Source organism: Cetorhinus maximus, chromosome 7, assembly GCF_964194155.1.
Source record: "Cetorhinus maximus chromosome 7, sCetMax3.hap1.1, whole genome shotgun sequence".
Lineage (NCBI taxonomy): Eukaryota > Metazoa > Chordata > Chondrichthyes > Lamniformes > Cetorhinidae > Cetorhinus > Cetorhinus maximus.
In genome coordinates this window covers 99,667,078-99,689,835 of record NC_135885.1, presented here as the reverse complement: position 1 = coordinate 99,689,835, position 22,758 = coordinate 99,667,078, and the positions used below count along the sequence as shown (strand labels likewise).

The following is a 22,758-nucleotide window of genomic DNA, read 5'->3' as shown; positions in this document are numbered from 1 at the left end:
AGGCATTCCAGTTCCTAACCACTACCTAAGGCTGAGTTTTTTTTTATTCATTCATGGGACGTGGGCGTCACTGGCTAGGCCAGCATTTATTGCCCATCCCTATTGCCTTTGAGACGGTGCTGCCTCCTTGAACCGCTCCAGTCAATGTGGTGTAGGTACACCCACAGTGCTGATACTGAGTGAGTTCCAGGATTTTGACCCAGCGACAGTGAAAGAACGGCGATATATTTCCAAGTCAGGGTGGTGAGTGACTTGGAGGGGTGCGTCCAGATGGTGGTGTCCCTTTGTGTCTGCTGCCCTTATCCTTCTAGATGATAGTAGTCATGGGTTTGGAAGGTGCTGTCTAAGGAGGCTTGGTGAGTGTAGTGCACCTTGTTGATGGTACCCACTGCTGTCACTGTGTGTCGGTGGTGGAGGGAGTGAATGTTTGTGAATGGGGTGCCAATCAAGCGGGCTACTTTGTCCTGGTTGATGTCAAGCTTCTTGAATGTTGTTGGAGCAGCACTTATCCAGGCAAATGGAGACTATTCCATCACACTCCTGACTTGTGCTTTGAAGATGGTGGAGAGGCTTTGGGGAGTCAGGGGGTGAATTATTCTCCACAGGATTCCTAGCCTCTGACCTACTGTTGTAGCCACAGTATTTATATGGCTAGTCCAGTCAGTTTCTGGTCAATGGTAAACCCAGGATGGCACTTGTGTGGTGCAAATGTTGCTTGTCACTTCTCAGCCCAAGCCTGGATATTTTCCAGGTCTTGCTGCATTTGGGCATGGACTGCTTCAGTATCTGAGGAGTCTTGAATGGTGCTGAACATTGAGCAATCAACAGCGAACATCCCCACTTCTGACCTTATGATGGAAGGAAGGTCAATGATGAAGCAGCTGAAGATGGTTGGGCTTAGGCTACTACACTGAGGAACTCCTGCAGTGATGTCCTGGAACTGAAATGATTGACCTCCAACAACCACAACCATCTTCCCTTGTGCTAGGTATGACTCCAACCAGCAGAGATATTTCCCCGATTACCATTGACTCCAGTTTTGCTAGGCCTCCTTGTTGCCACACTTGGTCAAATGCTACCTTGATGTCAAGGGCAATCACCCTCACCTCACCTCTGAAGTTCAGCTCTTTTTTCCATTTTTGAACCAAGGCTGTAATAAGGTTGGGAGCTGAGTGGGTCTGGTAGAATGCAAACTGAACATCAGTGAGCAGGCTATTGCTAAGCAAGTGTTGCTTGATAGCACTGTTGATGACCCCTTCCATTACTTCACTTATGATGGAGGGTAGACTGATAGAGCAGTACAAAAACAGAATTACCTCTTTCAAGCGTATTTTCTACATTAAAGGCATTATACAAATGCAAGTTGTCGTTTATGCATGAGCCTCGACATCAGTGTCAATATGCGCTGGATGCGGAGGGGGTGTTACAGAAAAACCCAACCTGCTCCTCAACTGACATATGCAAGTACGCTTTCAATACGTTAGTAATCAGAAAAGGGAACACTGGCTGACTTTTCCCTCTCTCCAACCCTAGGGCACTGAAAACACAACTTCATAATTGAATCTCCTGCATTTTATTCGAAACGTAACAAGCCATTTTAAAAGACCTTTGTTTTTGCTAGATTTCAGGAAGTAAAAGGAAGGAAGAAAAAAATTGAACTCCAGGCAAATTTCCATAGGAAAAAAAGTCTTTTATTTAAAAACAATTTCAGTTTGTAACAGACTTATGGAATGTGATTTTAATTTTGTTCATTTTTCCTTGGACTGCAGGGAAGTGAAGGTGAAAATTAAATCTGCTTCAGAAAAAGAAAATGGTTGAAAAAGCAGACGAAAAAGGAGAAAAATGAGGAGAAAGCAACATTCAATATTTATAAAGCAAGCGTAATACTGTGTACACAAACTGGACAAAGAAACAATTAAATAAATATTCATGGCACAAATATGCAGCGGTCAATTTGGTAACCTTACCAATTTTCTTTTTTCTCCATTTTTAAACTGTGCAAAGGGGGATGACACTGCCTTGGAAACAAGCTATAGCTAAAAATACATTGCAAAAAATTCAGATTTTATACAAAACATCCTCCTTAGAATTTGTTTAAAAAAAATCTTCTATTTACACAAACATTTTACTTTAAGGAAAATTAAGTCATGCTCTGCTGTGAACTTCTGTTACTAAGAAGGTGAATAAGGCTATTTTAACTCTCCCCTCCCTCCCTGCCCAAATCGTTATACATTAAAATATTCCACATATTTACAGCTTCACAACTAGCATCAGTTCACTGTGGTGCAAATTCTAAAACCAGGTGATAGGGATGAATGTGTCTGCAAGGCGGTTACAGTGACATTCTCTTGGCAGGCGGGGTGAGTAAGACAAACTATATGGGATCAGTGTAAAGTGCCTTACTCTACATCGGACACACAACCACTGCGCGTATTATAAACCAGAAATCCCATCAATCCCCACGTTGGATTTTTTTTTAAATTGGAAATTCACCTGCTGTTTTCAAATCTGGTTTAAAATGAAAAAAAAAATCAGGCACAGAATACCCATAAAGTATTTCATAAAGAACAAACAAAACCTTGTATAATTGAGAATGCCTCTGCTAATATGTCTCTTGTCCTAAAGGCCCACAAAAAACACACCTTACATGGAAATGGTAGAAAATCAGTTGCACATATAATGTACTTCATTGCCGTGGCAACGATCTAAGTACACGCAAAGTGTTTCACTTTTGTCGCCAATGTAATTTCCAGGCTCAAGGATTAGGCTGGGCAACTATCCTGTGGGTTCCCCTTTGAAATTCCTGGGCCCAGTCTTTTCACACAGCACATTCTTTGAATTTTAAACTACAAGATATCATAGTTTGGACAGTGCCAAGCAGTAACTAATAACACAGCCTGCACTGCAAGTCACTACAGGAGTAAGGATGATTTTCGAAAAGACACTCCCAGTGCCAGGCTACTACTGTTTAATATTAATTTGAGAAGTGTTTTCTAAAAATTAGGCCCATGTGTTAAGGCTGAAAAGCCATTCAGTTGTTGGAAATATGAAGCAGAAGCAATTTCCCAGCTTCTGTTACATTAGAAGTCTTAAGATGATTCTATTTTTATTTTTTGCTATTTGTGGAAACATGATTCCATTCCCAGAGGCAAGCATCCAAACATTTTGTGGCAATGTTATGACCATCCAGATAGTCTAATATTCAAACGATCTTCATCTGCCCACTGTGCATTCTTACTGAGCAATTCTGACTACAAAAATTGGCCCTCAGTGATCTGCTCTCCAGGTCTGCTATTTGATCACTCAGGTCCTTCTTCTCCCTTCTCCATTTTTTGTAGTGTATTTGATTTTTTTGTCTCATGAGTAGTTCAAGGGTAAAGCCTTAGAGGTCACTGAAGCTGCCAGCCACAGTAAGAGAAAGCTGTACCATGTAATATGGAGACTGCTCCACAGTCTATTCATACAACGCAAACTGTAAGGCAATTTATTTCCTCAGCCTGACTGTACCACTGTTGCACTGTTCTTAAAAGCAACATCACTAGCCCCGTAGTGCCTTTTCTCACTGATGTGTGTCCTTCTCTTCAATACCTCAATAAAGCACCTTGCAGATGGAGGCCTTTCATTTTTCTCTCTCTAGTTCAGTTTTGCTCAAAATAATTATTTGAGCTCATTTAAAGTGCAGCTCTACAGCACTGTGCTTGTCACCATGTCTACCAGCCTACATCTTGGAACTTTTAGTACCAAAGTGCTCCCTAAGTAATCTATATCTCTACACTTCCTTTTCAGATTCAAAAAGGCAGCAGCATACAACTGCAAATGCAGTTAAACGTCACAGGTGAACTCCTGGTCTCCTGCTCATTACCAACGTGTGCTACGTATGACTGAAAGGACTCCTGCATGTATGTGGACGTGATTTATCACTTTCTGTATGACTGATTAAATTTGGCTGCTTTTGTGAATACTATCACTGGTGGTTGGGATGTTTGATTCAAGTTAATGTTGTGGTATGTTCTAGAAGTTTCCTGATGTTACAGTGATCGTGTTCAAAGGCAAAGTGGCCTTCAGTTTAACAAGTAATACTGGTAACAGGAAAACAATAAGAGGGAATAAAAATCAAAAGCACTGAACAAAGACAGAGGTGGATTTATGAAATCCGGTTATTATAAAATATAACAGTCCAGGGAAAGTGGAGACTGACTATTTTCTATTGCTGAATATCCAAAGCTTAAAATGTTACTAGTTATAAATACAGTGATAGATAGTTCAAACATCCCTTTGCCTCTTGCTTCCTGGTATGTTTGTAGCATATGGTCCAGAAATTAGTGGTAAAAGGTGGAACAGTTTGGTTGAGTCCCCGACTCAACTTTTCTCCGGCTTGCTGCTCCTGTTATTTTACTGTAAGCAGATTCCTACACAGACCATACATACTAACCAACTCTCTCTTCAGCTGAATTTCCTGCAAAGCTTCCATTTTCCCCTTTAATTCTCCTACACATTTAAAGTCAATCCTGGTGCAAAGAAAAAAATCACCACTAATTTCAGCAGAAGACCCAGGTATGCAACAGGCCAAGAATTTTCTTCAGGATCCCAAACTAGCCTCAGTTCTGGCAGCTCAAACTTTGTAGTATATATTCGCTGGGCTCTGTGGTGGCATCTCCTGAACTATATATACTGGATGTCCATAGTCTCCACTGACTTTTTCATAGTGAGGACAGAAGGCGCTGTCTGCAGTCCTTAATGGAATGATAATGTCACTGGGTTCAGAGCCATTGTTGTTGCCTCCCCGTTTGGGGGTGGCCAGCGTGCTGAGGGACAGAGTGGTGGTGTGCTGCGGGGAGTGCTTTCTGTGCCGTCTCTTGTACTTTAGCAGCAGGACCACCAACATGATGATGATGAGGATGAAGATCACACAGCCCGATCCAATGCCTGCAAATAAGGCCACGTCGGGGCTGAGGAATCTGCCCTGGTCCGGGTCCCTGGGTGCAGTTGAAGGTTTATTATCACTACTGAATGAGTGTGTCCCACCTGAAAACAAAGAAGAACTGTTTGAGTAATTTGACTCTTAACAAAAGCCCATTAGAATAATCTCTCAGAATATAGTTTCATTCCTAGGATTAAATGTTGTTAAATAAAACCTCCTGTCGGTTGAAAAATAATTGAAGCTGCAGTCTCTGTGTTTCCAAATAATTACTGGTGGGATTTTAGGACCCCCATTTTCATATTATTTGAATTAACCAACCAGTAATCTCTGTGTTGTGAGGCAGATTTGGTGATTCCACGGTTAAGCAGGCTGCTGAAGAAGGAAGGTCTTGCAGAGACAATATATTATCGTTAAAAAACTGCTAAATTAAGGCACAATGTATTTCCTTCAACATGCCAACTGACTTTGAACAAGCCATCAAAACAAAGAGACTTTAGTTTTCAATAAAAACAGAAGGCTTTGGCAAATAAGCTTATCTGTTGGTTATCCAAATACAAGCGCTGGTGGTTAGCAATGAATATTTAAAATGACATATGCCATGTTATCCCTGGACCCTTTTATTAATAAATCTTCATCAGTCAGTAGCAAAAAATGGAGCTGACAGCTTCACTTAAAACAGATGCAGGCTTGCCTGAGGCAGTATGGTAAGAGTAAGAAAATGTAAATCCTTAAGACAATTGTCCCTAGTCATACTGTCTGACTGGATGCAGCCCCTTTGCTGCTGGTGCTGAATGTATTAGTTATTCCATATGCTGATAAACAAGCCAGACTATTCATTCAGGAATGAAACTGTGTGTTTGAGCTTTTTTTCCCCCACTCAGAAGCCTTGTTGTATTCATCTAGCTTACAATTTCAAATCCGATTGACCATAACATTAATTTACATGGCCATTTTTCCTTTGTGAATCAAAACTTTATAACCAGCAATGATGCTCCATCTTTGTAAATCCACTTGTCTGGTAATCTCACTCCTCTGCCAGGTTGGACCTGCTCCTCCTCCACTTCAGCACAAATCTCTTTACAAACAAATATCTCCATTTCCCATCCTTTAGGTGTCCAGGTGTCATTAAATGGGTTGCGATGGTAGCCAGGTGACCTTCTCCCAGAACTTTACATCTGTTGCACTTCTCACTGGCTTCAGTGAAATCAGGGAAGGTTCTGTGTGGTGAGCTGCAAGTTCCACAGTTTTTGTTTATTGCAAAAACTAGTTGAAGCGACTAACTGAAGAGAGCAGGATAGAATACAAAGACAATCTTCTGGATTTTAGAAGATTTAAAGAATAAGGAAAGATTGAGGGAGAAAAGGAGTCCCACAGGAAATGACTGGATTTCCTTGAGTATTGAAAACTGAGGAGTGATCCAACCAAGTTGTTTTAAATTATAAAAGGATTCAACAGGATAGATATATGGTAGAGGAGTCCAGGACAAGGGGGCATAATATTTAGATTAGAGCTGGACTATTCAGGAGTGAAATCAAGAAGCACATCTTCACAAAAAGCACCTTTGGAATCTGCAATTCTATTCCCCAAAAGACAGGTTACTGGGTTCATTTCAGCCTTCAAATTCTGGGAAGTACAGAATAGTGATGACCAATATAGTATTAATAAAATTGTCCTATCCAGGAGACAGGAAGAAAAAAAATTGCTGGGCTGATAAAAATGGCTGCAGCTGATCACTTGCTGGTTTCTGGAAGATTCTACACTGTTCCATTGGACAAAGGCTACCTCATCATTCTGGGATGCGACTTGTATTATATAAATATTCCAGCCAAGCCAACACAAAGGATTCATAGACGGTAAGTCTGCACCAGCTAGCTACAGACAAAGTTAGAGCTATTTGTGACTCCTAGGGAGAAAATTTCCCCTTGTTGGTGGTGGTGGGGGTGGGGGGGGGGGGTGGTGAAAGAGTGCTGGAACGGGCACGGGTAGGTGTGCCTCTGATTGGCACCCCCAATCGGGGGCATGCCGCCATTTTACATGGGTGGACCAATTAAGGCCCGCCCAGCGTGACGTCTGCCAGGAAGCTCTATGCACTCCCTGTGCGGGCTGGGGAGGGGGGAGCTTCCCTCAGCCGAGACTGCTGAGTGCTTCCTCAGGGAGATCGGCTCCAAATTAAAAATTGTTAAACAAATGATAGAAACATTTTCCTGACATGTCCCCTCATGTAACACTGTCATATGAGTTGGGACATGTCCATAACTTTTATTGAAGCCTTTACTAAATATTTAAATACCCTCATGAAACCTCATCCCACCCGTGGATGAGGTTTCATGCTTTTCTGAAGCCTGCCAGGGCTCCCGGCCTGCCCGCCAACCTTAAGGTTGGACGGGCAGGTCCATTAATGATCTTAATTACTTTTTCAATGGCCTCACTAGGCCATTGACAGGTCAGTGGGCGCACAGCTGATTCGGCTGCGCCCCCACCGACATGAAAATGCAAATAACGAGGGGTGATGTTGGGAATTCCACCTGACATCCTCCCGCATCATTTTACGCATTGGCAAGCAGGCCCCACCCCTGCTTGCCGACCGGAAGATCCTCCCCCTAATCTCCAATGTTGTGCTCCACCAGTACCTGCTCCAAAACACAATGGGTTTCAAGCAGGCACCTCATTAGCTGAATAGCTCGACCTGAAACCACCCTGTCACATGACCGGGACTTGCACTGTTTGAATTCCTTTAATTATACAGCTCTTGAATTTTATCTTCAGGCCCTGTTTGACTTAAGAAGAGAAGCAGGACTCCAGGCAAGCAGCCTGCTTCGGTCTACCATTTAACCATCCAACAGGTAACAGCAGAAAGAGTTCTGTCCAGTCAATGGCCTGGCCTTCATCTACGCTGTGAACTACTGGAACATTGGAATGTCTGTATCTCTGCCTTCAAGACTAATTCATCTCTACGTGCCTTTTTCCATCATGGAAGTCCTCACTTCTGGAAAGTAGGAACACCAGTTTTAGCCTGCTAGCCTCTGAAGGAATACGCCATTGGACTTTTGATTATGAACCCTGGACTCACGTGAAACCATAACCCTTATTTTTATCATGGTCTTGCTCTGTACCCCTTTCTTTCCCTTATCCTTCTTTTATTGAATGAGTGCAAAAAGGGGTAAAAGTTGCGAAACCCCTTTCCCGCATTTTGTGTGTGTGTAAAATAAACCAACCCTCTTAATTTATCTCATTTCGAGTTTGTTTTGCGGTTAATTAATAAACAATTGGATAACTCCAAAACTGAAGGGTTGGGGAAAATATACCACCAATTATAAATGGGGGGAAATCAAAAATCAAAAACACCTCTCTGTTTACGGGTGGGTAGTGAGAGGAGAAATCAGGGCGGCTTAAATTAATCCCTCCTCCAGTCTGAGAGACAGAGGATGTTAGACAGTTAACTTCTGGTAACTTATGGTGCGAAATGGTAATATTTCAATAAATAAACAGATTTACCACCTAATGAACCTAATAAAACCCTATGACGAAAGATCATTAAACTGAAACGTTGGGGAGAATTTTCTCCCCTTTGGGCGGGCTGGTCGGGAGTGAGCGCAGAGCCGATCGCTGCCCGCGATCGGCTACATGGCACCATTTTACGTGGGCGGGCCTTATATGCTGTGCGCCCTGTAGCGCTCAGCACTACCTGTGCGGGCAGGGGGAGGAGGGAGACTCGGGGCCTGCGCTCTTTCGCACATGTGTGCGAAAGAGCGCAGAAATCTCCCTGAGGCACGGAGTTGCCACAAGGAGATTAACTTCAATGTTAAAGTTGGAAAAAATAAAATAATAAAATTATTCATACATGTCCCCTCATGTGGCAGTGTCACATGAGCTGGGACATATTTATGAATTTTCATAAAAACTTTTCTTTAATTTATAAAACCTGCATGAAACCTTATCCCACCCGTGGATGAGGTTTCATGATAAATGCGAAGGCCGCTTGGGCTCTTCGCCTGCCCACCAACCTTAAAGTTGGACAGGCTGCTTTCTCAATAGGCTTAATTGGCCTTAACAGACCTTTGACAGTTCGGTGGGCGCGCAGCCGACTCCAGTGCACGCCCACTGAACGAAAGGTCGGGATGACACGCGGTGATGTCGGGACGCACGCCAGACATCACCGCGTGTCATTTTATGCATCGGCGTGCGGGGCCTGCCCCTGCATGCCAACAGAAAATGCTGGCCTCTCTTTCCATAGATGCTGCCAGACCTGCTGAATAGCATTTTCTGCTTTTATTTCAGGTTCCCAGGATCTCTAGTATTATATTTTTGTATTTTTGAAGAACATTCAATGGTTCTTATGGGTCAATAATTGGTGACTTCATACCATGAGGCTTCTCACATGGAGGCAGCACAGTTATTGATGTAACAGCAAAAGCTGCTACCAGTAGACAATCGCTTTGCTTGAATGATGCAATTTCCACACAAACTGATCTAATTTGCTGAGATACAGGCCTGAGAAATGGAGTTCTGCTATACTGCCAAGGTGGAGTTACAGACTGAGACTCAGCCCCACATGTATTTGACCACTTTCTATCTACAATAAAAAGAAAACTATTACATAGATACTAAATTTATCAACAATCTGCCTGGATTCTAGCCATTCACAAAACGTAGGGTGTTATTTTATCTAAAAGTTGATTTATTTACTGACACACTAACGTAAAGGAAGCTCACGGGTCTGAAACATTGATTTAAATCCTTAAAATAATAGAGTTCCCTGTGGGGAGTCACAGCTTTGAGAAATTGTAATATACACTCATAGTCCTTCCTTTTGCTGCTCAAAGAATTGATAGCCAGAGACAGCAACAAGAACTCTTCTGAAAAAATTCTACTTAGCAGGCCTGTAGCAGTCTCCCGAAGCTGAGGCAAAGCAAGGCATGCTAATAGAGATGAAGAAATCAATCATGTTTACATTAAACTGATTCTTGTAAGCTGCAGCTGAGTGCTAGCCTGACACACTGAGGAAGAAGAACAGGAAGAAATTAAAGGCTTTCCTCTCTTGAAAGCACAGTACACAGGAGCTCTCATTATCTGTCAAACATCTGGAATTGTTCAAAACCTAAATTCCCTAGGAAGCAAATTAGAATATTACATTTTCTAATTTTAATCTAGCTATATCGCAAATAACATTGCTGCACACTTTTCAGCAACGTGGAAAGGCAGAGAGAAAGTCTAAAAGGATTAGGAGTAAAGGAGTTTGTCACAAATAGGCAATAAGGAGGAAATAACAGTAGCAGACATAATTGACCCAAGTGCAGAAAACTTCACTAATTATGACGGAGTTCGAGGTGCTGTGAATGCATCGCCCTACTACAGTTTACAATACACTGTAGCTATCTTGTGAAAGTGGTAGACTCCTGTTGCTTTTCATGGTCCTAGTTTACGTTTGTTGAAGAAAAAATATTGAAAAAAGCTGAAGTTACTGCTGGTTTAATGCATATCACACATAACTAACAGATAGTTAATCTTATCCTTTAGATCTCTTGAATGTTTGGTAAAGTACTACCTCACTTCAGTGAAGAATCTGGTGATTTTTAGTAAGGAGCTTTTTGGATTGACCACAAACAACCATCTAAAATAACTATACATCTGGGTTGTTGTCCCAGATAGTTGATGATGTAACAGACTTTGGAGAAACACAAGTTAATAAATGATAACCAATGCAGACTTGTTGAAGGCAAATTGTATCTGACAAACTTGATTGATGAAGGCAGTGCAGTTTATGTGTATATGCACTTTCAAAGGTGTTCTGTTAGCAAAATTGAAACCAGTGGACATTGGTGGCATGGATACAAAATTGGCTAAGTGACAGAAAGCAGAAAGTAGTCATGGATGGTTGTTGTTCAGACTGGAGGGGAGCAAGCAGTCACATCCCCCATGGATCAATATGTTTTTTTTAAATATAATAGTGACCTCAATTTAGGTATAGGGGAAATATTTCTATATAGCTAACATGAAACTCAAAAATGTAGTAAACAATGATCAGGATAGTAACCAACTTCAGGAGAGCACTGTCAGGCTGGTGAATTGGGTAGATGCATGACAGATGAATTTTAATGCAGGGAAGTGGGAAAAATGAGACATTTTGCAAGAAAGAATGGAAAGAGGTAGTAAGAAATAAATGTTACAATTTTGCAGGAGTGCAGAAGCAGAGACACCTGGGGGTTCACATACATAAATCTTTGCAGGTGGGAGGACAAGTTGAGAAATCCGTTGAGAAAACATGCAGACTCCTTGGCTTCATAAATAGAGGCATTGTGTACAAAAGTAAGGAAGTTATGCTAAACCTTCATAAATCACTGGTTAAGCCTCAGTTGGAGTATTGTGTCAAGTCCTGGGCAGCACACTTTAAGAAGGAGGTCAAGGGCTTGGAAAGGGTGCAAAGGAGATTTGCCAGAATGATACCATGAGGGACTTCAGTTATCTGGAGAGACTGGAGAAACTATGATTATTCTTCTTAAGAGCCAAGAAGGTTAAGGGGAGATTTAATAGGGTTGTTCAAAATTATGAGGGAATTTGATACAGTAGATAAGGAGAATCTGTTTCCACTCACAGGAGAGTCAGTAACCAGAGGACACGGATTTAAGAGCTAAAAGAACCAGAGAAGAGATGAGGTTTTTCTCACGCAGCAGGTTATGATCTGAAATGCACTGCCCAATAGAATGGTGGAAGTAGATTCAATAGTAACTTTCAAAAGGTATTTGAGTGTATATTGAAATAGAAACATTTGCAAGCCTGTGGGGAAACAGCAGAGAAGTGTGGCTTTAGCTCTTTCAAAGACGATGGATTGTATAGGCCGGGTCTAAGTGCAAATGTCCCAATTGAACCACACTTCACATACATGCAAAATTGAGCCAAATTAAGTAGTGAACAGCTGTGGCTCATATAAAGATGCACTTAAGTCTCAAACAGGAGTAGTGCTCCTCAGAAACGCCAAAAATGACTCCTGCCATTTGATCATTTGTGCCAATGACCCTCATGTTTAACTTGCACATGACATGGGCCTTTCAGGCAGATGAAAGAAGTTCCAAAACTCCAGCTCACAGGTGAGGTATCTTCCTTATAATCAGCTTCTACCAAATGGTTACCTTCACTCTCGGCCTTTTGGGTGGGCTTGGTTGTGATGCCATTCCGGTCTTTTTCAGGAGCTCTGGTTGGGTTTTCTTTTCCTCCCATAGAATTTGCATCTAAAAAGTTTTTAAAAAGGTTGTTTCAGTTACAAACCGTAACGTTGAGATACCTTCATCAGTCAGACAAAGGGGAACATCCCTCAACACTGATGTTTTACTTCTCAAGCAACCCACATTAAGATACTGCAGGCTCCAGGCACCATGGAGTGAAATCTGTTTGCTTTTGGCTTTATTGGCTTAATGCTTTGGAAGTCACTTTGATGAACAGTAATGCTCTTTAAAAAATCTTTATTTATAGCTTAGGGCTTAATCAAATGAACAGCAGAATTTCTATTTATAGCAAAGTGAGAGTGTATTTTCTGCCCTGGCAAAATCTGAGGTGATGAGCAATTCATTGCAATGCACAGGTATTTTGTTTGGTAACAATGTGATTTAAAACTTTCACTTCTGCAGCAGCACTGTTCTGATTAGTTTATCATTATTTTAAGTTGCTTTTGTATGCACACCCTTGAGGGAGAAGCAATGGTCATTGTTTAAATTAGCCCTTTTCTATGTCTGACCTAAGCCTAATGACACTGCAGATACTAGGCAGTTTTAAATGCTGACCACTCAAGTATCTGCAACAGCTATAGATAGGCAGACCAATATCAGGCAAAGATTTTGTAGGTGATAATTCAATCGAATAGTGGACACTGACAGAATGCTAAATGGACACTACACTAACATAGAAAGTATATGATAAAAGTTGTAAGGGAGATTTATAATGTTAACACTTATTGTATTTAGAAACTGAAATTGTGTTAAGCGCGACAGGATTAATTTCCATTTACCATCAACTAATGATATTACAAGGAAGGAGTGATCATCTTATTTAGTAACAGTTGCATTCAAAATATTTAAATAATAAGTCTTAGTGTCTAGCAAAATTTACTTCATATTAATGGCACAAAAATAAATGCAAGTCTGTATTGCATAATTTATATTCTTTTAATTTGAACACAAATTATTTTTTTCAAATCTTTAGGTAACAGAAAAATGCAAAGTGTATTTTTTCAGAAATTAAAAACACAATAGTCTCAAATTGATGCCTTGGTTTCACTGGCCTTAAGGAAGGGCCAGAGACAAATTGTTTTAATTCATTTCACAGTGCGACTATTCATTAAAATTTAGAACAAGCTTTTAGATCACTCCTAATCCTTTTATGTAACGGACTGATTCAGAAACTCCAGTAAAGTTACAGGACAATAATTAGGCATTGGGTACTCTTCACTTCTGCCACCCGCAGATTTTTACAGTAATGAAGAAACTGCATTCTGCCTCTTATTGTTACAATGATTATGAACAGTTTATAGCTAAATGGAGAAAAGAGATGATCGCTCTTGTCTTTGGGAAAGATGAGATGGCTCTTACCTTGTCCAACTTTCATTATAAGCTTCATGGCTTTTGTCTGGCATACACCACCTTCTCGGTTTTCCAGCCCTTCCAAAGTACCATTTGATGTTGCTGGGAAAATGAGAAAAAAAGTATAATCATCAAGATTCAATCCAATATCGTCTATAGAAAATTGGCATTATCTGACCAAAGTCACTATTAGAGTTTACATATTAGTTACATCCACAAACCTGAATATTACATCATTTTATTCAATACCTCCACTTCCTGCCCCTCCCCCATTCACTTGAGGCAACATGGTAATCCATCAGCTATCGAAACCTAATCTTCTAAAAGACAGTTAAGAATAGGCTTGTAATGTGGCACCACAGCAACAGATTCGGAGAATTGTGGAGACATATAGCTTTTAGATGGAAAAATCAATAACATGAAGCAATTTTGTGTGTAAATCATGCCTGTCAATGTTGGAAGTGGCTTTTATGACCTATTAGACTAAAACACCAAGGACATCACTGTTAAACCAACACCCAAATATAGAAGAGCAAGCACAGGGCCCTGGAATTGCTAATAAAGATGTTAACTCCGTTACTCCACCTGGTCATTTGATTACAGGTGTACACCTACAATAGCTTGGCAGGTGAAACCAAGCTATGAAACTAATTTCAAAGAATATTAGCTCTTTGAAAAGCATTCAGATACCAAAGTAAATCTTTATTGCAATGTGATCAGTTCAGTACGTTGATCATTAAAAATACTAATAAATCAACCTATTTAGGGGCCTGGGAAAAAGTGTGGCTGTCCAGATAGGATCAGCCTTTAGTTTACTATCCAGATACTTTTGAAAACAGCAATAAGGAAGACCAGAACAAATGCTACAAAGCCTGAATAACGAGTGTAAAACAGTACAAAAAGTATTAGCTGTCCTGTAGTAAACTTCTCTCACTAGTTTTTTTAAAAGCAGCACAAGAATTTGGTTTTCATTTTGTTTTCCACTTATTCATTTTTTTCCCAAGCAAGCTATTTTAACAAGATAACAGAAAGAACTTGCATGTGTATAGCATTTTTCACAACCTCAGAATTTCCAAAGCACTTTGCAGCCACGGAAGTAATTTTGAAATGAAGCCACTGTTGTAATGTAGGAAATGTAGTAGCCAATTTGTGCACAGCAAGCTCCCACAAACAGCAATCAAGTAAATAATCAAATCATCTGTTTATAGTGATATTGGTCCAGATATAAATGTTGGCCAAGGCACTGGGGAGAATGCCCCTGCTCTTCTTCAGATAGTGTTGCAGGATCTTTCAAGTTTACCTAGAGGGCAAATGGAACCTTGGTTTAAAATATTTTTAATGGCAATGATTATTGAAGATACCATTGAGACTGCAGTGGAGGGAAGGGTACCTGACAATGTGCTGTTGCTGAATTAACGCATGCTGTTGAAATTACTTACAAACTTTCTGAACACCCTTGGTTAATATATGTATCTATTTAAATTAATTAATTTCCCTTTCAATACAATAAGTCCAAGGCACCATGTCGGAACTGCTCACTGTTCATTTTTTAAATTGTATTTTTCATTTGAAGTAGAATTCTTTTTATTTGGATTATGAGGGAAGATTTAATTCCTCTTTGAGTGCGCTTGCCTGGATACACCCAAATAATGCCTTCAAGGACTTTATTAAAACTCTTCATTCAATAAATACATAAAATAGAAATAGCAGGAGTCAGCAACATAGCCCTTCAAGCCTGCTCCGCCATTCAATAAAATCATGGCTAATGTATCTCAACTTCACTGTCCTGTACTATCCCCATATCCCTTGATTCCTGTAGTATCCAAAAATGTATCTATCTCTGACTTGCATACATTCAATGACTGAGCATCCATAGCTCTCTGGGCTAGAAAATTTGAAAGAACAACAATCCTTTGAGTGAAGAAAATTCTCCTTATCTCAGTCCCAAATGGTCGACCCTTTATTTTGAGACTGTGACCCCATGTTTTAAATTCTCCAGCCAGGGGAAACATACTTCCAATATTTAACCTGTCAAGCCCATTAAGAATTTTACATGTTTCAATGAGAGCGCCACTCAAACTCCAGAGAATATAGGCAACATGGAGAATATGGGCTATGGCCTAGAAATTCCCTTTGACGATACTGGCAGGCTTAGCCCACTTCAATAACATGCCGTTATTTTAATGTGGGTATTAGCCAATTTACAAGTGGACAAACAAATGTCACAAATTAGTTAAGGGTTCATCTGTGAACATTGTCTACAGTTGTCAACTTGAGTGTGCGTGAGTGTAGCTAGCTGAAGCTATATAATTAGACCAGACTCAGTTCTCTAAGCAAAGAATGATAAGAGGTGTAGAGGCACGATACTAATTCCCAAATGTAGATTCCAAGCAATGGGGAAACTACAGGTTAAAGGCAGCATTAAAAAAAGTTTAACGTGGAGGTAATGAGGCTGGTATTGCAGGTTGAACTGGGTAAATTCTTAACCGAGGCCAGTTGTGATAGGTTGGCGAATGAACTGAGCTACTAAAGGGCACCCGCAAACATATGACCAGGAGAAGCTCAATGAAGAATTAATGATGAAAACTTATGATTTTCCCATAGGCTGGGACAAAAGGAAGCCCTCATAACAGTGCAGAAACTCTTTCGAGTTATCAACAGTCACAGATTGCAACTCTTTTTGAGTACAATCACAGTTCTTGGTTTCCGGGAGTGGGACATGAACCCACAACCCTCTGATTCAAAGGCGAGGGTGCTATGAACTGAGCCACAACAGTGCAGAAGAATGCAAAGGCCACCAGTTATCACAGATCACCTTGCAGCTTGATGCAGAGCTAATTAACAATAGCATATAAAAGCGAAAGAGAACACAATTAAAAGCAGCTGCAGTGGTTAATTATTTTATGTTGGGCATTGATGCATCCTTCACATGGCTACTACTTTTTTACATATACTGACCATCAAATTATTTTGGAATACTTGCATGAAAACACTTAACAGGTCTGACTGAAATTGTTCTTAATGCAGGCATTCGTCAGGTTAATTTGCGACCACCTCTACCAAATTTCAGACAAATGCATTTAAATGCTTGTAGGTTGTTATCACACAAGTTAATTTCAGGGCCATAGTTTTAATTCTCTCCCCACCATCATCCACACCTACTACCCCCCCCAACCCTCCTCTTTAATCTAGCCAGTCCCACCTCCCTTCATCCTAGTTGGTGTCACAGACACAATCTGAAGCCTGTGTCTTAATCAGTTACCATGTGTTGGATGTGAAATGGGATCGGGCAGAAAAACACAACTGTGGTTTGCACAGTCTGCCAGTATGCAAAGTGACCACCTTGGCAAGATTGCTTGATTGCACTCCATTCAAAATGTATGAAAGAATTATTGGTAGAAAGTGCCGTATGATTTGGCACGTTTTTGAGGTCAAGTGACAAAGAAATGAACAATTCTACTTTCAACAATCTCATAGGATCCTTGAAGTTTGCTTTAGATGATGTCTAGTTTCTCAATTCATTTTCTTCATGAAATTTTTAAGATGGGAGGGGGAAAAATCTGTTATGAATTCAAAACTCATGTTGGACAAAGAATAAAAAGGCTGTTGGCTGGAGGTATCCTGACAGTCCTAGCTGGAGCCACATCACAACCCAATCCACATAATTAATCTGACAATTAGCCAAGGATGCTTGAAGAAATTATTTGAAAAATTCATAGGGGCTGTCAAGCTATCACCTCACACCTCCAGCTGCACGAGGTCAAGCTGTAAGCAAAGCTTCCCAGTGCAAAGCTGCACTTTACATTTACTGAAAGAGACAAATCAGCTGGTGATGCTCAGGATACCAGAGCCTCATGTCATTAGTACCTGTTGAAAGCTATGTGTGTAAGTCAAACACAAGAGCAAGTGCAAAGTATTCCCGACAGACTGCAGCTGTAAGAGGCTGATCACTAAGCAAACATCAGCTGCATCACCCTCCACCTCTGTCTTTTTGAAGTTTTGTTTCTCAACTTGAGAATACCTTTCAACTGCAAACTGCCTCCTAGGTCAACTGTTTAACACATCATGTTGTTTGAAACGTGCTTTGAAAACAAAGACTGTAAATTAACCCTCTGTGGCTTGGCTTCTAAGCCTCAACGAGTCCATATCACATTCTATTTTACAAGGTAAAATGTGACACTGGAGTGACTTGAAAAAATTTGTTAGCTTCTCAAGGTGAATCCGTATTTCACAGTCCAGGAAGCAGCACTACATCCTCTTGCAGTCAAAATAAACTGAAACTAGGATTTGATTGTAAGCCCTGGAACTGTTTAATTCCGTGAGTGCCTTGTGTAGGACTATGGGAAACTTGAGCTCCATCCATCAGCTGTAAATGACAGCTAAATGCCCCTTGCAATAATAATAAAATCTCAAAATAATGTCTCATTGTTTCTGCAAAACAGTGTTCAAAAAAAAAGCTGGATGGAAGATTTTCAGGTTGAGAGCTTTGCCTGTTCATCCAGCTAAATCTCAATAGCCTGTTATGAGGAAAGTGGTGCTGAGGAGCTAGAAATGCTATATTTGCAGTGCAGGTTACTGCCTACTCCATGTTTTTAATCAATATATCAAAATCTGACTCTGTTATTTTGGTCAAAAAAATATTGAATGACAATAGCTTGCAACACTGATTGAAGATAACCTGACAGTCAATAGATCAAGCACACGACAGCATTTTTTCTGAGTCATGACTGCATTAAAACCAACACAATCTATTGGACTAATTCACTGCTGCAAGGGTTGCAGAAGTAATTTAAACTGAAAACAGCTATATTTTGTTTTTGGCAGTGTGTGCTTCGTTTTCATTTTATATCCCTGTGATGGTGGTGCTCATCCGCACAAGGACCTAATAACAACAAAGTGGTTTGAAGGAAAGGAATGGAAATTTTCATTCAGTCTGGGGAGGATGGCGTTGGGGTAGAATGATTTGCATCACAATTCCACGGAGAACAATGTCACCACTGGCTTCATAATGTTTATCTGGCTATGGCACCTGTCAAAAATAACAAGGACTATAGCCACTGTTACAGGGTTCTCATCAAAATTGTGCACAATTTTAAAATAGGTTGACAATAATGAATCAATGAGCTGAAGCTGAATGCGCTTACACAAGTGCCACTTCTGGATTTGATATTTTCCCAATGCCCAATGGAAGGGAAGTAATATTACATTTTAATATGTCTTCATTTGATCATTATTCTGCTGCTTCTCCAGGGACTGACTGTACTTCATTGAGAGCATGGGCCTTAGCCATCTTTGGTCTATCAGGTCAGTCACATTGCTTTGCTTTAATCACGTGATGAATTAAGCTGTTGGAGTTGTGACTATACCAGTGACCAGAGGAGCTTGAAGAGGAACAACAGATTCAGCCATGCTCCTTTCTCCAATAACCCATCAAAAGGCGGCAAAGCAACTAATGTGTTGGCTTTTTCTGCTCAACTCAGATTAGCCATGTATTCCACCCACTGCTGACAGTTGACACAAAATGCAGCCTTAAAACATGCCTCCATTTCCTCACAACTTACAGGTGCACTTTGTGAATACAGCATGGGCCCTGCCAATTATAAGAGGCCAGAACGCAAAGATTTTAAAAGCGTTTTAGAAGGAACTGGCTGGAATGCAGCAAAGAGGTTCTCACTCTGCCCTAAAATAATCACAGGAGAACGGATGCTTTCTTTCAAAAGTAATGAGTAGCTCGAGCCAGTTCACGCTATTCACGGCAGGCAAATTAAAAGCAGGGGAGAGGAAGAGAAAATTCAATGGAAATAGTTTGCATTACAAAAGGCTTATTTTTTTTAACAAAATTAAATTTGAACGTGTCTAGCTGTAGAGTCAGCCTGTAGCTTTTTTTTTCTCTATTTTTAACTCTCATTTTCTCAAATAAATTCTCCGATGACATCCATGTGGAACTGAGTTGAGAGAATCCGTGTAACATTGACACCGCTCCAGAAAGATGAATACATAGTACTCTGACATTCAAAAAAAAATCTCGACTGCTCATTGGCCAGCAGAAGCCAGCATTCGATCAATTATCTCCATACAGTATTATGGAGCACAAGTGATTAGCCTTTAAAAGAAAATCCACTGCACAATTACACAGCATATAGATTAGCTGGTTGAAGTCAACCTAAGATGTCTGCTGTGACTCAGTTAGTAGCATTCTTATCTTGGAGCCATGAAGGTTAGTTATGGGTTCCAGTCCCACTCCAGAGAATTTAACACAATATCTATGCTGGCCCTCCAGCACTGAAGGAATGCTGCACAGACAAATGTGCTGCCCTTCAATGATTAAACTGAGGCCCCATCTGTTCTCTCAGGTGGATAAAAAAGATCCAATAGTTTTCTTTTGAAGAAGAGCTCTGAAGTTCTTACCGGTATCTTGCCCAACATTTACTCCTCAACCAACAGATTATCCGGACATCATCTCATTGCTGTTTTTGGGACATTGCTGTGTGCAATTTGGCTTTCATATCCTACATTACAACAGTAACATCACTTCAAAAAAAGTATTTCATTGGCTGTAATGTCCTTTAGAATGTCCTGGGATCATGAAAAGCACTGTATTAATGCAAGTCCTTTCGATCTTTCACATATTTCCTCCCCTCCCAGCTGCTTCATGGTTCAAGCGTATGGCAGAATTCCTTTCTACCTTGGATTTTCCAATGCATTTTGCATTGAATGTTGGACATTGGATTAGCTGGAACACCACTTCAGCTGTTAACCAATTACAACTGAACCTAATGGGCCTATTTTGGAATTGTTAATGTGGAGTTATCCAGTTGGATTTAACCCCAGGTGGTGTTACTTCAGATCCTAACAGATACCAATTCAAACTAGTGTATCAACTAATTGAACTGATCTTTATTGGCTGTACAACCTTCCTTTGGTCTCAAATGTACAAGCATCACATTATACGTTAAAACATTTTTTAAATCAATAAACTGCACATCATTGTGTATACTGACTGCCAAATTGAGAACAGACTGAATTTTGGCCTTCAGCTTTACTTTTCTACAGTCCCATCGATTCTTGATTTGGCAAAGCATTACACATGCGTGTCCATGATTTCTTGAATGTCTGAACAAGACCCAGAGGCTATTTTGTACTGTTGGCTCTTCCGATGGAAATAACAGTAGCAGAGCCAGAACAGTAGAATACCAGTCTAGATGTTCTTATGTCTCCCATTGTTGAGAGCAATTCAATTTTCGGCACTTCATCAAACACCCTTGACTGGGACACTGGGGGCAGAATTTTCTGGCCCCGTCCACCACTGGGATCTTCCTGCTTTGCTGAAAGTCAATGGGCTTTTGTCTGTCCCACCACAACACCACCCCGCCGTGCAGGACAACATGAAAATACTGTTCTCCACCCTACCTTCTCAGAATCTGGAACCGTACTGGAAGCTGGCACAGGCTATATTTCCTCATTGTAACAAGCCCAGTGCTTAGAACACAAAACATCAAAGTTATAGGACTAGATTTTCACTGTGCCGGACTGACTCAGGAGCTCATAAAAATGGCGGCGGAGAGACAATTCCAGGGTTCCCTATCCCCCTTCCCGGGATTCCAATTTTCAGGAGTGCCTTTTAAGGGTGCAGGCTGGTTCAGGTTGCAAGCACACACCCTATAATCCTGACCTTGCTGACTCCATTGCGGACATAGGCAAGTCCTGGTCTTGCGCAATTTTCATGAAGTTGGGCTAGCTTTTCAAAGAGTCATGGTTCACAGCACCTTAAAGGTGTCATGAACCATAGTTTGCGTGTAAGTTCAAAGGTCTTCCTCGTGCCCCCCATGGCAAAGTGTGTCCCCCAAGCCACTCCTTTGGCCCCTCATACCCCCCCCCCCATGCCAAGCTATGGCACTTCCAAGCCCATTCACCCACTACATCCTCTATAGAACCACTAAATCATATAGTGACAATAGCATGTTTTTTAAAATGCTTTGAAACAACCACCAGTCATTCATTGATAACTTTCTACTTTCTTAACTAAACTTTTTCACTACAATGCAATAAGTGTCAATCGTCCAGACCCTTTAAAGTGTCAATATCAGAAACTACAAGCACTTGACGCCTCTTTATTTTGTGTAAATAAACATTATGAAATTGAAGGCATAGATGAGAGAGCCACAGCTGTCAATCAAGCAATGTTTTCTCTGGGGATCAGGTGTTTCAGTACTCTAATGGACGTCTGGACTCTCAGCTAAGAATGCAATGAGGCTGAGATGGGCAATAAATGCTAAACCAGCATTTTTTTGCCCATCCCTAATTCCCCTTGTTTTAGAGGGCATTTAAGAGTCAACCACATTGTTGTGGGTCTGGAGTCACATGTAGGTTAGATCAGGTAAGGACAGCAGATTTCCTTCCCTAAAGGACATTTGTGAACGAGGTGAGTATTGACAACAATCGGCAATGGTTTCATGGTCATCATCGGACTTGTAACTCCAGATTTTTCTTATTGAATTCAAATTCCACCATCTGCCGTGGTGGGATTCAAACTCAGGTCCCCAGAGCATTACCCTGGGTCTCTGGGTTACCAGTCCAGTGATAATATCACTACACCACCACCTTTCCCTCCGTACAGTGCATAATGGGTGAATGGGCATGGAAGTACCATAGCTTGCACAGTGGGCCATATTGGATGGGTGGAGGACATGAGGTGGCATGGGTGGGACATGGGGAGTGTGTGGGGAGTGAGGAGGTGTGATGCATGAGGGCTGGAGAGCTTTTCTGTTTCGATTTTAACTGGGAAAAAATCCCACAGCACTGAACGCCTTTTAAAAAGCCCACCTCCGCACCCAACAGCCCCTGTGGCTGCCTCTGAACTTTTTCCCCTGTCAGGTGGCCCGATTGCAGCCGCACCGCCCCAGCAACCTCCAGCCCTGCCCCCCACCCACCCCCTGGCCACAAAGAAAATCCTGTCTTGTGGGCAATTTTTCCGAGGCGGGTGGGCTGAGCTCGGAATTTTTCTGAATCCAAATATTCACCTCAAGGATGAAAATCCAGCCTATAGAGTCACATTCAAAGCTGCTCCTATACTGGTATGGAAATGGAATATAGCAATGAGATACTCTAAAAATAATACTGGACCACTGTCAGTTAATAAAAGAACAAATCTGTAACTAATTATTTAGTTAGAGAGCAGCCCAAAAGGATAAAAATCACACTATTCGCTTACTCACCCAGGAAAATCTAGAAACAGGAAAGCTCATCCCTTGTTCAAATTTCTATACT

The 22,758-nt window shown here is 41.0% G+C and overlaps 1 protein-coding gene across 1 annotated transcript in view; it reads right to left on the bottom strand.

Annotated features, from left to right (window-relative positions):
* Positions 1 to 1,669: 1,669 nt before the first annotated feature.
* LOC144682957 (ephrin-B2-like) overlaps positions 1,670 to 22,758 on the bottom strand; it is a 60,104-nt gene continuing 39,015 nt past the window's right edge. The window contains exons 3-5 of the mRNA XM_078545888.1: positions 13,501 to 13,593; positions 12,049 to 12,147; positions 1,670 to 5,025 (exon numbers count right to left, since the gene is read on the bottom strand). Of these exons, the coding sequence (XP_078402014.1) occupies positions 4,613 to 5,025; positions 12,049 to 12,147; positions 13,501 to 13,593 (605 nt within the window). The 3' untranslated portion in view covers positions 1,670 to 4,612. The remainder of the gene's footprint in view (positions 5,026 to 12,048; positions 12,148 to 13,500; positions 13,594 to 22,758) is intronic.